General features: G+C 31.1%; 1 protein-coding gene across 1 annotated transcript in view; it reads right to left on the bottom strand.

The window, feature by feature from the left end:
• Positions 1–517: 517 nt before the first annotated feature.
• Positions 518–17,497, bottom strand: part of LOC145245976 (EARP and GARP complex-interacting protein 1-like) — a 43,288-nt gene continuing 26,308 nt past the window's right edge. Inside the window, exons 6-9 of the mRNA XM_080107765.1 lie at positions 14,963–15,099; positions 9,527–9,694; positions 4,129–4,287; positions 518–788 (exon numbers count right to left, since the gene is read on the bottom strand). Coding sequence (XP_079963891.1) covers positions 614–788; positions 4,129–4,287; positions 9,527–9,694; positions 14,963–15,099 — 639 coding nt within the window. The 3' untranslated portion in view covers positions 518–613. The remainder of the gene's footprint in view (positions 789–4,128; positions 4,288–9,526; positions 9,695–14,962; positions 15,100–17,497) is intronic.

The raw sequence follows: 17,497 nt of genomic DNA, 5'->3' as shown, positions 1-17,497 counted from the left end.
GATAAACTGACACATGGACATTATAAAGATGCAAGATCGAGAATATCGTTTTTTGAAAGTTAAAAAGAAAAAAACAACAAACTTTGTACTATTTGGATTCATCGGACTACTGTTCTCATCTTGAGTGTGATTTTCACAACGTTTCGGTCAATGCAACCTCCAACCTTCTTCAGGTGTATCTTGTAAGACTCGGGAATTTGGATGGAATTTCAAGTGGAATCCTTTATTTCCTTTACGAGAGTAGCATGCTCTTGTTCCATCAGCCATGACTGAATAGAAGTCCTAAGTAATTCGCAATTGTATTTTTTGGTCGCCCATACTAAGGATTGAACCTTCAACCTTCAGGAGAATATCACTTTTACAATTGATTTTTCCAACTACTCTAACCACTGCACCATGGATCCTTGCCAGTTAGACAAGAACATTTATACTCAAGACGAGAACAGTAGTCTGATGAATCCAAATAATACGAGTAATCAATCCTCATCTCAAAAATTCAGAAACAACAACAAAGTTCGTTTTAATATTTATTCTGATTCTTTCAATAAACAATAACGGATCAATCAATTCAAGATACATTACTATGGAATGTGAAGATCAAAATTGATTTTTTTCACAGAAGGATTTTATACTTTTCAGTTCTTGGTACTCGATTTATGACAAGTCGACCGTCATAGCTGAGCGAAGCAAAAATCCATGGGTCAGCTGTTGACCAGCCCACTTGATATACACTGTCCTCATGTTCTTCATAGGTAGCAATAACACCATCAGTTGGTTTCTCCTGCATTCTGTAGAAGATAAAAGGACATATTATTCATTAACTGTTCCTACCTAGTATTTTTCGGGATAAACGATGGATTCATAATAAGTAAAGGATTTTTTTTCGATATGGAACAGGATCTTAAGATGTTCCAAATCAGCTATATACAACAGGTTGGCGTTTTGCTTTGATAACAATACATGCAAAATAAACAGGGTTTTCTTTATTATAGAGATTAAAAAATACTTGTTATAGAAATAATTAATAAGTATTTATTTGAAATTGGAAAATTTCCCCGATTTATTTAGTGATCTAAAAAATCAGGTAGTTTTGTTAATACATCAGATTACTTACGGTTAATTTAATTTAAAGGCAACAAAATGTTAATGTTATGGGAAGTAATGATAAATTTGGTTTATTTTTTTGTTTTTTGGGGGATCCCCCCCCCTCCCCCAATATGTTTTTGGGTGCAATCAAAGGGAAATAATACTGTATGAATAAATGTAGAGTTACGTCCCGTGTTTTAAAATTGGAACTGTTTGAAAATAATTTCAACCAGGGCAAAGTATTAAAGAGAAAGAAATGATAAAGAAACTTGTTTTGCTTTTATATACTAGATAAAGAAAAAGAAAAATGAGTGGCAGTGAACATACACACTCTGCTTTTTATATTTCATTTACAGAAATTTTTTTATAGAAAAAAAAATGGGGTAATTTGGCGCTTTAACTTATTGTAGTTATGAATACCGTAAAGTCTTACAACGCTGTGATTGAATGATTATCATCACCGACTTGTTTCTTTACAGTAGTGACTTTAAATATAATATTTACGTTTATTTACTTATCTATTTTATTTATTTGCAGTATATAATTTTATTGTTTTTATTAATGTTTTTTCCGTATTGCAAATAAATAAAATAGATAATTTTATTTTCATTATTGTATTTTTTTAATATTGCAAATAAATATAATAGATAATTTTATTGTTTTTTTTTAAATATTGCAAATATAATAGATAATTTTATTGTTTTTTTTTTTTAAATATTGCAAATAAATATAATAGATAATATTGTTTTATTTTTTCAATATTATAAATATATATAATAGATAATTTTATTGTTTTTTCAATATTGCAAATAAATATAACAGGTAATTTTATTGTTTTTACTATTGTTTTTTTTTTTCAATATTACAAATAAATATAATAGATAATTTTATTGTTTTTATTTTGAATATTGTGAATAAATATTGTTTTGGTTTTATTATTGTTCTTTTTCTAATAAATATTTTTAAAACATTGTTTTTAAATAATTATTTATTTACATTTGTTTTTCCAAAATATTGAATGTGAAAAGTATGTTCATTTAATAAATTGTGAATTAAAGGAATTCAGAAACATTTAAATTGTCTAATAGAAAGTTAGTTTCCATTAAAATATTCATATTTTGAAATTATTAAATATATAAAAATTACATGCTATACATATTTAAAACTTATTTTCTGATATTTCAATATTGAAAAGAAGCAAATCAGAACTTTTATGAACTATGACAAAAATCATTCAATCCCCATGTTGTTTGATTTTTGGTTTTCATAACTGGAGTTGAACAATGAGTTAAACTGCTAAATTACCAAAAATGGTGCTTCTTCATTATAATAGCAAAATTTGAAAATCGAAATATTGAATGTCAAGTAAAACCAATGGTATTTACTTAATTGTCATGTCACAGTAATGAAAATATTAAAAAATTACAAAAATGATACAGTAGAAAATTAATTATTAATGAAAACAATTTTCAAAGACAATTCGCAAAAAACTGAGTTTTGCTAAAAAACTAAACAGAAGAGTTCCAATCATAAAAAGGGAAATAATCATTATCTGAAAACTTTGAAAATCTTGGGCCAATTTAGCAAAACTCAGTTTCTGCTAATTATCTTAAAAATTTTTTAATTTTCATTCATTAATTTTTCATTTTCATTAATAATTAATTTTCTATGTTATCGTCTGCCATAATTTTTAGATATTTTCATCACTGCAACATGACAGTATCATTGGTTTTACTTGAAGCACCAAAAAATTATAGAACTGCTACCACCATGCCTCTCCTTTGTAGAAATTTTTTTTTGGATATATTTCTTCTTTTTTTCTTCCTCTTCTTCGTTTCTCTTGAGTTTGCTTAACTGCTGCTAATGTTGTTGGTCATGTGACTAATTTCTGCCTGTTGACTGATCTGCATATTCCTGCATTTTGTGATAAAATTCAAGCTGAAGTTGGTAGTTTGGACTTTACACTTGAAATGTGTTGATGTGCCATCTTTTCTCAGTCTAAATAGATCGTTAAAATGGTGAAGTGAACTCATATAAGTTACCTTGCAAAGTTTATAATGTAGTTATAATTATTATATATAAAGTTACCTGATGAATTTGTACCTCATTGAGAGAAATCTACTTCAAGTCAATCCAAAAAATCTGTCAGGGACTTGACAGTTAAATATGATGGAAAAATACCAGCTTACAGGAGAAGTCACATGTGGGAAATATTCTCACTAGGAAAGATTGAATTGGAAGTTTCTATCATTATAACTAGATATTTTCTTCTAAGGCCTGAAGAAAATGGATATGTCTCAAGCTGCAGTTTTTCTAAGTCAAAAGGAAAGAATATTTCTATTCTGACCGGACTCAAAGAAGGAAAGAGTTTTTTTTACCAAACTTCTTATCTCTTCAGAGAACATTATTATATGAAAAACTATGTGTATTCTTTTTTTAAATTTTTTTTTTAAGGTTAATTCCTTCTGGAAAAGGAGGAAATAAATCCCTTGCTATAAAAGAACATTCTTAGAACATTATTTCAGATAAGTTATCTTTGTCTGCAGATATTTCAGCTAATCTACTTGAGGAGACATTTTTATTTTAAATAGACGGCATTAAAAAATGTAAGCTTAAATTGCAAACAAAGGGAGCAAATTTGCTAAACTATTTCAACCTTTCTAAAAAAAATCCTACGTTGGTTGAAATCTCATATCACAGTAGTAAGTAAAAAGAAAAAGGCTCTCTCAACCTGCCTTTCTTTCTATCTTCCGTAATTGTTACCACATAAAGGACTTTCTTGTAGGTGAGAGCAAAATATTAGCAACAGATAGCTTGCAAACTTTTTTGGCTCTAAGTTTCTTTTTTTTTCTTTTACTAATAAAATTGTTTGTTTGTGTTTATCCATCAAGTCTTTTTCTCCTCATTTTTTTTTTTTTTTGCTTTTCTTTGTCTTTGGGTAAAATTTTTGTACATTGAAGTGACCTTCATTGGAAGTGATGATAATAATTTCGCCACCTTTTGTACCACTTCCTCTTTGTAAAAAAAAACAACATGACTTACTTTTCATTGTTTTCACTGTCACTATTTTCTTCACTTTCAATCAAATGTCCATACGGTTCTGATGAAAGTGAAACCACATTGTTCAAAATCACTCGGCTGTCACTGCTGGAAGTCAACACTAACTGATCATGAAAATGGTTATAACGGACCGACCACACCCTGTAAGATAACAAAAGAATTTAAGCAAAAATACACAAGACATAATATGAATAAACTAGCAATGTTGTCTGGGTAAAGAGATAACACAGTTAGCATTCAAAACAGTGCTAATATTTCAGAATTATTCCTTGACTTATATCTAAATTATCTCCCCTGAATTATATTAGCCAATGAAGAGAATGCACAATACCGGAAGTAAAAAAAATATCTAATTTCAACCACGTAAAGAATATAGAATTGGATATTATCCTATTTTTGGCTTGGTCATTTAAGTAACAAAGTGTGACTATCACAAAGCTTGATGCCATGTTTCATCAAGCACTATAAAATTAATATTAGATTTAAAATCAAAAATAAAATAAATAATTAGAAAAAAATTAAATAAACAATGTTTTCATAACCTTTAGCAAAATACATTATCTATTATAAAAAATGAAAAGTAAATAAAACATAAATTTAAAAAAAATGAATAAAATATTTCAAAAGCAATAATCAATAATCAATTTACAATGTGACATAATTAATAGTATTTGGATGGATAACTCTAAGTTTAATAGGATTTAACAGTTTGAAAAAATGTCAGAAAAGGAAGGAGCCAATGCATTACTTAAAATGTCCACAGAAGTTACCATGGGATTTCTTCCCTGCAGGCTACAAGACGGTCGTCTTCAAATTCAATGTCAACTTGTAATAAATAGTCTTCATAAGTAATCAAATTTTATCTGTTTTCTGGTTCAGTTACCCAAGTCATTGGACGTGTCTCAGCAGCTACCATCTTATGACTTTCACAAAACTTGATGCCATATCTTGTCAGGTACACTTTGGTTGCAGTCACACAAGACTCACAAACCAGCTTCCCTCAAATGTAAGCAATATTTACTTATCCATGGCACTTATACTTTCTCTTCATTCTAGCTCAACAACACATTTTATTGAGAAAATGTAGTCTTTGTTTGGCACTGATGTCTATTCTCGCTTTGCATACTATGTCATATTTAAGTACAAGCCTGAGTGCCCGGCATTGCCCGGGTGTGTGGAGGTGTGTGTTGAGCAAAAAAAAAAAAAAAAGTGGTAGTAGGCAGACACGCTTTAACCCATACCACGAAGGAGGAAAAGAACATGAAAAACGTGATGTCTTTGCCATTGCATCCATTGCCAAACCGGAAGTGGCAAAGGTTTAAATTAAGGTTAGTCAATCGAAAAGAGAGGATGACTTTTGAAAATATCAGCGAAAAAAGCAAACCCTCCCTGTAGAAAACTGCCCAATTGAGGGTGAAGGAATTAATGTTTTTAGCCAATTTTTCGATATTTGTCATCCAAAGGGTTGAGCTTCAAAACGATACCAATCTTGTGAAAATCTGTCGCCTCTGTTGAAAGTTTTAGGCAGACATACAAACATGCATACATTTTAACAGACAGGTGAGATTCATATTAAGTATTACCTGTTTCACATGTTTAAGAGAACTCATGTGCATGTATGCAAATACAATTGTTTATCCATCATTATTATTTTGTGATAATATGGATTGACCCAACTAAGGCCCTGAAAAATGTTAAGTTATAGAATAATTCACAATAGGAAAAACGATGAAGTTAGATAAGTGGGCGGCAATGAAGGGACTGGCCAATCTATTTAACTCCCTAGATGGGATGGTGCCCCATCCATTAGATGCTAGCTTTGTGATGGTTGGAAAGCAATGGGGAGAGTGAGCTAAGAAAAATACATGGATTTAGTCAGTTTTGATGATCAACTAAGAACAACTGAGAAAATGACCAGACATCTAGGATTTCCAGTTGAAAGACAGAGAAAACAAGGTTCAGTCAGAGTTCAGCTTAGAATATATTCAAGTAAACCAGGAGATTGGGTTGAAACTAGAAGATGACTTTGAGTGGGCAATTATTTGTTTCAACAAGAAAATGATCTCAGTTAAGTCTCAGCTGAAATTCTGAATTTGAAAGATGTGGACACTAGTGGTGCAGCTCAGTGACACACACACACACACACACATCTATGCTTATTATCAACAAATGAAATATACAATTATTTCTCTTTTTTATGGGTGGGTTTGCATTGCTTTTGTTTTTGCATTCAACTTGTAGACCAGTGCATGCACCTTTGGTGATCGCCAGTATGAGAGAAAACACAGCCAGAACAAAAAGATGCATACAAAGAAAAAACTACAGCACAAATCAAATGTTGGGGGGGGGGGGGGCGATGATCATCAGAGAAAGGGAACATCATAGTTTTTTTTCAACCCTATATGTGTGTATCCAAAAAAACAAAACACACAAAATATTAGACACATGTTTAGGAGAGTTACCCAAAAAATCGTGGTTGCTAAAAACATTAAAACTAGAATATCCCATGTACATTGATAGAAATAATAAATCTAGATTAAATAAAACAAATAATTTTTAAAAATTAAACACAAAATTTTAATAACCCTTGCAACAAATGTTATTTATAATAGGAAATCTCTATCTCCATCCACTATTATATAAAAATCACTTTGTGTGTGTGTGTGTGTGTGTGATTTCCTTCCTCAGAGGTTCAGAAACAGCCGAGCCTATATTTTGCAAATTTCACAAAAATCTAATTTATATGTTTGGCAGTATTCTTAGATATGTTTGGTACAGAAATTATAAATATTGAAAATCAAAAAGATTTGATCTTTAAAATAGCTTTTCTCTCTTCTAGATAAAAAAAGAATAATTTTTACATGGGAATTTTTTACATTACACCGGAATGGGAGATAATAAAATTTAAGCAAATCATTTCTTCTTTAAAAATCATATTTATTATAATCTGGAGATATAGCTGAGTGGTAGAGCATTCGACTATAGATCAAATGATCATCTGTTCAAGCCCTGGTGTACCTCACCATTTTATTTTAATTTTTTCTTATTAATGAGTTCAATTTATGATAAAAGAAGAGGTGCCATTTAAAATCGCTGCAAATCATTTCTTTGTTTGCATATTTTAAAACTAAACGTTAATCAGAAGTTACTTTTCCAGGGCATTGATCATCAAGTTCAAATATCAGCTGACATGATATTGTAAACACAGATAGAATTTGATGAACATCATTATCATTTTTTTTATTTTTCTTTGCAAATTAGTCCACCAGGCAAATTATTCATTGTAATAAAGGATTGATCCTATAATAATACATATGCAAGCTCCATAAATTAAAATATCATGTTGAAGCTTATTGTACGACCGGGCAATGCCGAGTTACCAGTTTTAACTAAAAGTAAAAAAAATGAAATTAAAAAATGTGAATAAATTATCATTTCAAAAAATTATTTAAAATTAGAAGACAATAATAACGAATAAACAATGTTATTTAAGTAATAATACTTAGTTAATTGTATTATTAATTGATAACTTTTTGTGAATCCTATAAATAGGATTCACACTTTGGAAAATGTTAGAACAAAATGGTCAGTGCATTACTTAAAGTCCATGGAAGAGCTGCGTGAGAAAATATTTAGAAGCACAGATGAACCATAATATTAGATTTTTGTTTTTAAACTGCAATTTAAGTGAGAAATTACTTTTTATTCATCAATTTAAAAGCTTTAAAATTAGTTTTGAATTTCAAAAATTTGAGTAAAGAATTTAAACTTTTAGAAGTTGAAGGTTCAATCCTTATAACAGATGATAATAACCAAGAATAACATAAGAATTAATTAAGTGACAGTACAAGAATAATCTATCTAATCAAAATTGCACATAGATTGCTATGATTGAAATAAAGATTTACAAATTCTGAAGAAGGTCAGAGACTACATTGGCCAAAACGTGAAAATAACAACCAAATGAGAATATGTATTATGTGGATTATCCAACTACTGTTCTCATCTTGAATGGTGCTCTCACAATGTTTTGGCATTTTTAACTTCTGATCTTTTTTAGGTGCATTTTGTGGAACTCTGGAATCAGTACAGAATTTTGAATGGATCCCTAATAATAAAAAATAGTCTATGTTGTGAGAATAACATCTAAAATAAGAACAGTAGTCCAAATAAACCAAATTATCAATCCTCATCTAAAAAAATTCTTAAGCATAAATGAGGATAGTAGTTCGAATCATCTATGCTGATACTACTACTGTTATTACTACAAACAACAAACACTTCTAGGCTTCAAAACTATTGGTCAAAGTTACACCAAATTTGCCAGAAAAAGTCCTTAGAATGCCCAATGTAATTCAGAAAAGAATACTAATTCTAATGCATGAAGTCCCAACAACGTTCAGCATATACTAGACTAAAAGAAATACACTGGCCAACTTTTCTTGTTTAGAGTATTGTAATCAAGTTTGAATTATGAAGCAGAAAAAAAAAATTTTTTAGACTATATCAAAACAGAAATTTGAGGTGTTAGCACTACAGAACCCAAAATGACTAACCAACAAAATACCTATATAAAAATTATCCAATCAGTGTGTTTGGCATGAAAGCAAAACTATTTCAGAATGTTCAATGTAAATATCTACAAAGCCAAGACAATTGCATCAAACAAGCAGATTGCCAGCAGCAAACCAACATTCCTCCATGTTGAAACAAATTATCATTTCTCACTAGCAAATTTATGCCGATTTGATCTTATTCAGGTTCCTTGTTGGGGAAATAATACCTTTGCATGCTTACCAGCAAGCACAAACTTCTAACCAACCGCAACCAGCTACAGCGCAATGTTGGCAACACTATTGCAATGTATTTATCATGTCAGAATCTCGCTCATCCACATCATGAGCAAGTTATAAAGAGCAATGAAAATAACCAGTAAAGAGAACTATTACTAAATATAATCACACACATTTGTTTTCATAAAGCATTGACTGCTGAACTTGCACAGTGTCACATGCAAACTTTCATACTAATGCAACACAAAACATCTTTCTCTAAATAAAATTATGGGTGCTAATGCACTTACTGATCCGCGCTATTTTTTAAATCGTATTTCCAAGTTTAATTAAAGTTTTATGATATGTTTTTTTTTATTCAATTGTAAGGTTAAAGTACAGAATATGTACAAAACACCCTCCCCTCCCCATGTTAAGAATGGCTTTTTAAATAATAACGTTATTATTTCAGCACGAATCAATAAGTGCATGAGTACCAAATTATGTTTACAACCACTACTTTATCATGATCATTACCCTTCATTCTATTTTCATTTGTTGTGTAGTTGACAAGACTCACAACAAATGAAAATGTTTTATTTACTTACCAATGTGAATGATCGGTGAGAGTTTTTGTGGGTGTGGTTGGGTTCCTTACATCCCAAAATTTCACTTTGCAATCATCACCACAACTTACAAGATAATACTGCTTGTTTGGGTTGAAATCCAACTCTCTAACCAACTGACCATGTGCATTTTCAATGACATACACCTGTCTACGATATGAGGAAAATACAAAGTCAAATTAAGAATAGCAATAGTTTCAGAGTGAATTGAATTCAGTCAAAAATAATGATAAAAAAATGATAAGAGGCCATTTTTGGAAACTATCAGGTGAAATATTTAACAGAGCAATGATTTTTTTATCGTTGAGAAGATTTTGTTTTGTTTAATGGCACAATTTGTTTTTGGGATATTTATGTAATTATATATATATTTGGGATATCTATGTAATTATATATCTATAATATAAAGCTGAATGTGTGTGTGTGTGTGTGTGGCTTTCAAGCGGGCCGCGGGACGACTGATATGATCTTTGCTGCACGCCAACTGCAGGAGAAGTGTGTCGAGCAGCACCGGGGCCTCTACACCACGTTCGTCGACCTGACCAAGGCCTTCGACACTGTTTGCCGAAATGGCCTCTGGCGGATCATGGAAAAATTTGGTTGTCCAGACAGGTTCATCGCCATTGTCAGGCAGTTCCATGAGGGCATGACCGCTCGTGTCCTGAATGACGGCGACCCCTCAGAGCCCTTCCCTGTGACCAACGAAGTCAAGCAGGGCTGTGTCTTAGCCCCGACGCTCTTCAGCATGGTTTTCTCTGCCATGCTCCAGGACGCTTTCAAAGACAGTCACTCTGGCATTGACATCAAGTACAGATGTGACGGGAAATTGTTTAACATCAGGCGAATGCAGGCAGTCACGAGAGTGAGGGAAACCATCATCAGAGACCTTCTCTTTGCCGATGACTGTGCCCTTAATGCCCCAAATGAGATAGAGATGCAACGTCAAATGAACGGATTCTCCACCAATTGTGACAACTTTGGTCTCACCATCAGTACAAAGAAGACAGAAGTTATGTACCAACCCGCCTCAGGAGATGCATACCATGAACCCGGCATCACTGTCAAAGGGCAGAAGATCCATGCTGTGGAGCAATTCACTTACCTTGGCAGCACCCTCTCCCGCACCGCCAACATTGACATTGAGGTTAACCATAGGACCTCCACAGCGAGCAGTGCATTTGGAAGACTTAGAGACAATGTGTGGAAGAGGAGAGGCATTACACTCGCAACCAAACTGAAAGTATACCGAGCAATCGTCCTGACAACCCTACTCTATGCATGTGAAACTTGGACGCCATATAAAAGACATGAAAAACAGCTGAATGGCTTCCACCTCAGATGCCTCCGTAATCTTCTCAACATCCGCTGGCAAGACAGAATTCCTGACACAGAAGTCTTGAAGCGGGCGGGGCTCCATACCATCACCACCATAATCCGCAAAACCCAGCTCCGGTGGGCAGGCCATGCCTATCGCATGCACGACAGCCGAATCCCCAAACAACTTTTCTATGGGGAACTCAGCCAGGGAAAGCGGAATGCAGGAGGCCAAAAGAAACGATATAAAGACTGCCTGAGAACCTCCCTTAAAGACTTTGACATCAGCCCCCAGTCTTGGGAGAGTCGCGCTGCTGAACGTTCGGCCTGGCATTGCGCCATCAGCCTAGGAGCCGACAGGGCAGAGAATCAACGCATGACACACGACCAGCAGAAGCGCAAGAGGAGGAAGGAGAGAGCTGCCGGTTCACAGCCTGCCGATACCGCCTTCATGTGTCCAGAGTGTGGAAGAGTCTGCCGAGCACGGATTGGCCTCATCAGCCATCTCAGGACCCACAAACCCTCGACGCCGAACTGATTGATACCTTGGTGATCGTCGACTTCGACGGACGAGCAAGAAGAAGAAGTGTGTGTCTCTGGTCACGAATAAGCTCCTATATAGTTGACTATTTTAAAAAACTGATTACATATAATGATAGAAGATGTATTGAGACACAGGAATGGGTATATTTGATCTGGCGGAACGATGGTTCATTAAAATTGTTGGGTCTGTGTTCGCGCCTGGTCCATAAAGTATGGAAATAAAAAAATTAAAAATTAAAAAAAAAACGTTTATAAGTGTTTTTGATATAGATGTACATAAGAATACTTTGATAAGTATGTTTTAACTTAAATAGGGATGGTATAATAAAATTGTGGGGTCTGCGTTCACGCCTGGCCTCCATAGAATGGAAATAGGCACAAACTTTAATAAAACTTTTCATATCTATCTGCTTTGATACTTTGATAATTATGTTTCAGTTTGAAGAAATATGGTATAATAAAATTATGGGGCGTTTGTTCGTGCCTGACCTCCATAGAATGGAAATATGTCACACAGTTTAACAAGGTTTTTTAATATAGATCCACAGAATATTGTGATAAGTGTTTCAGTGTGAACAGGTATGGTATAATAAATTATGGGGTTCATCTATTTTATTTTTACTTCCATCATATTTTGCTTTGGTTTTGATACCCCCAAATTCGAAGCTATCTCTTTAGAACCCTTCCTTTTCATAACCTATCATACTTTCATAAATCAGAGTCCATTTTCTGTAGGCTGTTTTTGAACCCAGTCAACGACGGGTACTTTTGCTAATGTATATATATATATATATATATATAGGAAGATATCTATATACTATTAAAAAGTAATTGTGTTTTGGGAGTTTATTTATATACAAATAGAAATGTGATTGGTTAACAAAAAAGCTACACATTACTAAGGCAGTAGTTTTCACGATGCCAATACCTGAGTTTTAAATCTCATATAAGTCTAAACAATTTTTTTAAACTGGATACATGTTTTATATTTTAAAGAAAATAATATAACATAAAACCATTAAATGAATAGTTTTTAAACTAAGTGACCCTTTTTTGATAAATGCCTGAGCAATCCTGTTACTAATCCCTAATAGGAGTGCCTCAGGTAATTGGTGATAAACCAACACATTCTGAAAGAGCCTGGGAGTATGTAACTCCTAGGAATGCACAGAACCTCAACCCGACATAACAAGGAAGCTGGTACTGCAGTGGCTTACCTGGTTCGACTGATTGTGAAGAATGAATCTTTGATTTGTATGAAGTGTCGAAAAGAATTTTGGCACATGTGACATCTTACAAAAAATGCGATCCGAGAACTGTGACTTAAATTAAAACAACATGTGATGTTCCTCCTCTTCCATACACATGTATATCATGACTTATTAACTGTTCATTTCCCTGCAATTGTGCATTATCCAATGCAGAGAACTATCCGAGTGATGCACCAGTGCAGTGTCACTGCTGGATTGTTCTGCTTTGTTTTTATCTAAAAAGGGTTAGAGAATATTGAGAATTTTCCATCATTGTTCGTCCTCTACAAGGGTCTCACAGAATGAAGAACATGCGTATTTATATTCATATCTTTTGTATAATGTTATGTTGTCTTTTGTATAATGTTATGTTGCCTTTTGTATGTTATGTTGTCTTTTGTATAATGTTATGTTGCCTTTTGTATAATGTTATTTTGCCTTTTGTATAATGTTATGTTGTCTTTTGTATAATGTTATGTTGCCTTTTGTATGTTATGTTGTCTTTTGTATAATGTTATGTTTCCTTTTGTAATGTTGCCTTTTGTATAATGTTATGTTGTCTTTTGTATAATGTTATGTTGTCTTTTGTATAATGTTATGTTGTCTTTTGTATAATGTTATGTTGCCTTTTGTATAATGTTATGTTGTCTTTTGTATAATGTTATGTTGTCTTTTGTATAATGTTATGTTGCCTTTTGTATAATGTTATGTTGCCTTTTTTATAATGTTATGTTGTCTTTTGTATAATGTTATGTTGTCTTTTGTATAATGTTATGTTGTCTTTTGTATAATGTTATGTTGTCTTTTGTATAATGTTATGTTGTCTTTTGTATAATGTTATGTTGTCTTTTGTATAATGTTATGCTGCCTTTTGTATAATGTTATGTTGTCTTTTGTATAATGTTATGCTGCCTTTTGTATAATGTTATGTTGCCTTTCTTTATGTCAGCTGTAAATAAATGCATTCATTGTCTTTGTTTTTAATTTCTATATTATTTAATAAAACGACAATCGATAGTTTTAATTTCTATATTATTTAATAATACGACAATCGATAGTTTTAATTTCTATATTATTTAATAAAACGACAATCGATAGTTTTAATTTCTATATTATTTAATAATACGACAATCGATAGTTTTAATTCCTATATTATTTAATAATATGACAACCGATAGTTTTAATTTCTATATTATTTAATAATACAACAATCAATAGTTTTAATTTCTATATTATTTAATAAAACGACAATCGATAGTTTTAATTTCTATATTATTTAATAATACGATAATCGATAGTTTTAATTTCTATATTATTTAATAAAACGACAATCGATAGTTTTAATTTCTATATTATTTAATAATACGACAATCGATAGTTTTAATTTCTATATTATTTAATAAAACGACAATCGATAGTTTTAATTCCTATATTATTTAATAATATGACAACCGATAGTTTTAATTCCTATATTATTTAATAATACAACAATCGATAGTTTTAATTTCTATATTATTTAATAAAACGACAATCGATAGTTTTAATTTCTATATTATTTAATAAAACAACAATCGATAGTTTTAATTTCTATATTATTTAATAAAACGACAATCGATAGTTTTAATTTCTATATTATTTAATAAAACAACAATCAATAGTTTTAATTTCTATATTATTTAATAATACAACAATCAATAGTTTTAATTTCTATATTATTTAATAAAACGACAATCGATAGTTTTAATTTCTATATTATTTAATAAAACGACAATCGATAGTTTTAATTTCTATATTATTTAATAAAACAACAATCAATAGTTTTAATTTCTATATTATTTAATAAAACGACAATCGATAGTTTTAATTTCTATATTATTTAATAAAACAACAATCAATAGTTTTAATTTCTATATTATTTAATAAAACAACAATCAATAGTTTTAATTTCTATATTATTTAATAATACAACAATCAATAGTTTTAATTTCTATATTATTTAATAAAACGACAATCTATAGTTTTAATTTCTATATTATTTAATAATACGACAATTGATAGTTTTAATTTCTATATTATTTAATAAAACAACAATCAATAGTTTTAATTTCTATATTATTTAATAATACGCAACCGATAGTTTTAATTCCTATATTATTTAATAAAACAACAATCGATAGTTTTAATTCCTATATTAATTAATAAAACGACAATTGATAGTTCCCTACATACAATAATGCACAACTGTTGTATTTTATAATGCACAATGATTATTTCATTATTATTCTAAACTATTTAATGAGAAACAACTTACTGCATTGTCCGTATGTCCCATCCTCTAATGGTTGTGTCATTGGCTGTAGCAAGTTGAGAACATTTGTGATGAGGATTCCATTTTCCTGATGTCATTTTAGGTTGTCCTTTAACCTCAAGAGATGTGGAGCTAAAGATCTAAAATTCAGAAAAATTTAATAAATGTTTACTTCAGTCTATTATTATTCATTCTGATGAAAGATATATGTTTGGGATGTTTAATACATTAGTTGTTAAATAAAATAAACTTCATATAATAACATACAAGAAAGAGTAAATGGAATAGATAAATAAAGGAAGTGGATACCTTATATTATGATAAACAATTATATCTAAGAACAGAAAAAAGTCTTTTTACTCGACACAATTTTAAAGAAGCTATCACCATTGATCGGAGGCAGAACTCAATTGGATTAGAAAATCGTTTTTGTCAGAGAAGTCAATCTTGCGACTAATGAATGCAATGTAATTCTTGCACACGGTTCTAAATAATAGTCACATCTTCATTATTCTTTATCATTTGATATTTGGTTCACAAAGATGATATGAATCGGCAAAAATCATCCCCACCAATATAAAAAGAAAAAAAAATACTATATGCTTAACAATATATAAAAAAAAGTCCCAAAATACAAGAAAGATTTAATAACAAAACGATGAATTACAGCAATTTGCAATTTTTTCATCATTTATTTCTTAAATTAACATATTAAAACAGAGGTAATGATTTCTCCCTCTTTAGATAAGATAAACACTCTCTGGAGGCTTACAATGTTCATTAAATGAATAATAGGAATATTTTCTTTTTTCAGTCATATCACTGTCTCAATGGCTATATTAGTAAAAGCATTGGTGACTTTAGTCTGAGGTTTGAGTCCTGTGACCGATGGTGCAGTTATATATAGCCATACTGATGAACCTTGATTAAGAAGAAACATATGTATGCAGATATAAAAAATATTTATTATAAATAATTATAAATATATGAAAGGGAAAGGTAGTTTGCTTGAAGCATTGCTGTAAACAAATATGTAAGAGTATAAGAAGGCTATTTCCTATTGCAAAAACTTTAAGAGATACTAAATAAACATTGCATCTGAACATTATATATATATATATATATATATATATATATACACATATATTAATATATATATATGCATACATATATATATATATATATATATATATATATACACATATATTAATATATATATATGCATACATATATATATGTATATTTCATGATGTTTTTAGAGATACAAAATTTAAATATTGCAATTAGGAAAGGAAGACTTTTATGATTCATGATTAAAAGTAAATTTGTATATATACAAATATATATATATATATATATATATTTTCTCTCCAAAAAGGTGGGAATTAAGGGGAAGCAGGAGAGGAAAGAAAAAAAAAATGGGGAGCCAGCTGACCGGTTTCGACCCTCGCTTCTCAAAGCTGTATCGAGGGAATTAATTTTAAAATAAAGAATGAAAGCGATTAAAATAGCGTTTTATTAAATTTACAGGGGGAAAAAAAAAAAAAAAAAAAAAAAAAAAAGTGGGAAAACGATTAAAATAAAACGACGTTATGGACGAATACCCTAGAGATTAATCACGTTCAACCCCAGGAGGCATTCCCTTTGCTTGCAAAGAGAAGGTTTCCTGAGTCGAACGTGAATGGTCTCCAAGATCTTAAGATGGTATAATGAATGAGCACGACTAATAATGGTAAAAGAGTTCGTGCTAAAGTTTGCTGCACAAGACGGGTTTTTAAGCAAATGATCAGTAATTGAAGACCCGTATGTGTTAGTAACGACATCAGTTGCCCGGTAGGTTCCATTCCTAATTTTACTGGGTACATGTTGTTGAATTCTTCCATCTAATGTTAATGTCGTTCGACCCAAGTAGTTGGCACCGCAACCACATTTAAAATTGTAAATAACATTACTTTTATGGTGGGGGGGTAAAACGTCTTTTCGAGAAGATGGAAATAAAGTTCTCGTAGAGAAAACAACACGCACATTGGCAGCAAAATAACATCCTTGAACTGCTGAACTTATTTGTTTGGCAAATTTCTCACTTACTCTACCTAACCAAGGCAAACGAAGATAAATTGGACATTTGGCTACTATATTCTCTTTCATTCGAGAGAATTCGGCCAATTTCTTTTGAATAGTTGACCTAATCACATCAAGGGGGTACCCATTTTTGGATAGAGTATCCGTAATTCATCGCAACACAAGGTCTCAAAATGGATCTTTGACATTTTACAACCTGTTTCACAATATTATAGTAAATATTGTCTTAAAGATTCATTTTATTTTGCTGATTTTATTAAAAAGTCTAAGATTGTTAGTAGATTTATGTGCTCCTATGATATTAGCAACCTTTTTACTTGTGTCCCTGTTTTGGAAACTATAGATATTTGTGCAGATTTTCTATATCGTGGCCGGATATCACCGCCTCCTATTCCTGAACACATCTTTATTGAACTTATGAAACTTGCCACTACATCTGTGGAATTTAGTTTCAAC

This window comes from Euprymna scolopes, chromosome 23 (genome assembly GCF_053919585.1).
Source record: "Euprymna scolopes isolate OS-2025 chromosome 23, ASM5391958v1, whole genome shotgun sequence".
In the NCBI taxonomy this organism is placed as follows: Eukaryota; Metazoa; Mollusca; class Cephalopoda; order Sepiida; family Sepiolidae; genus Euprymna; species Euprymna scolopes.
This window is presented reverse-complemented; position numbering and strand designations above follow the sequence as displayed.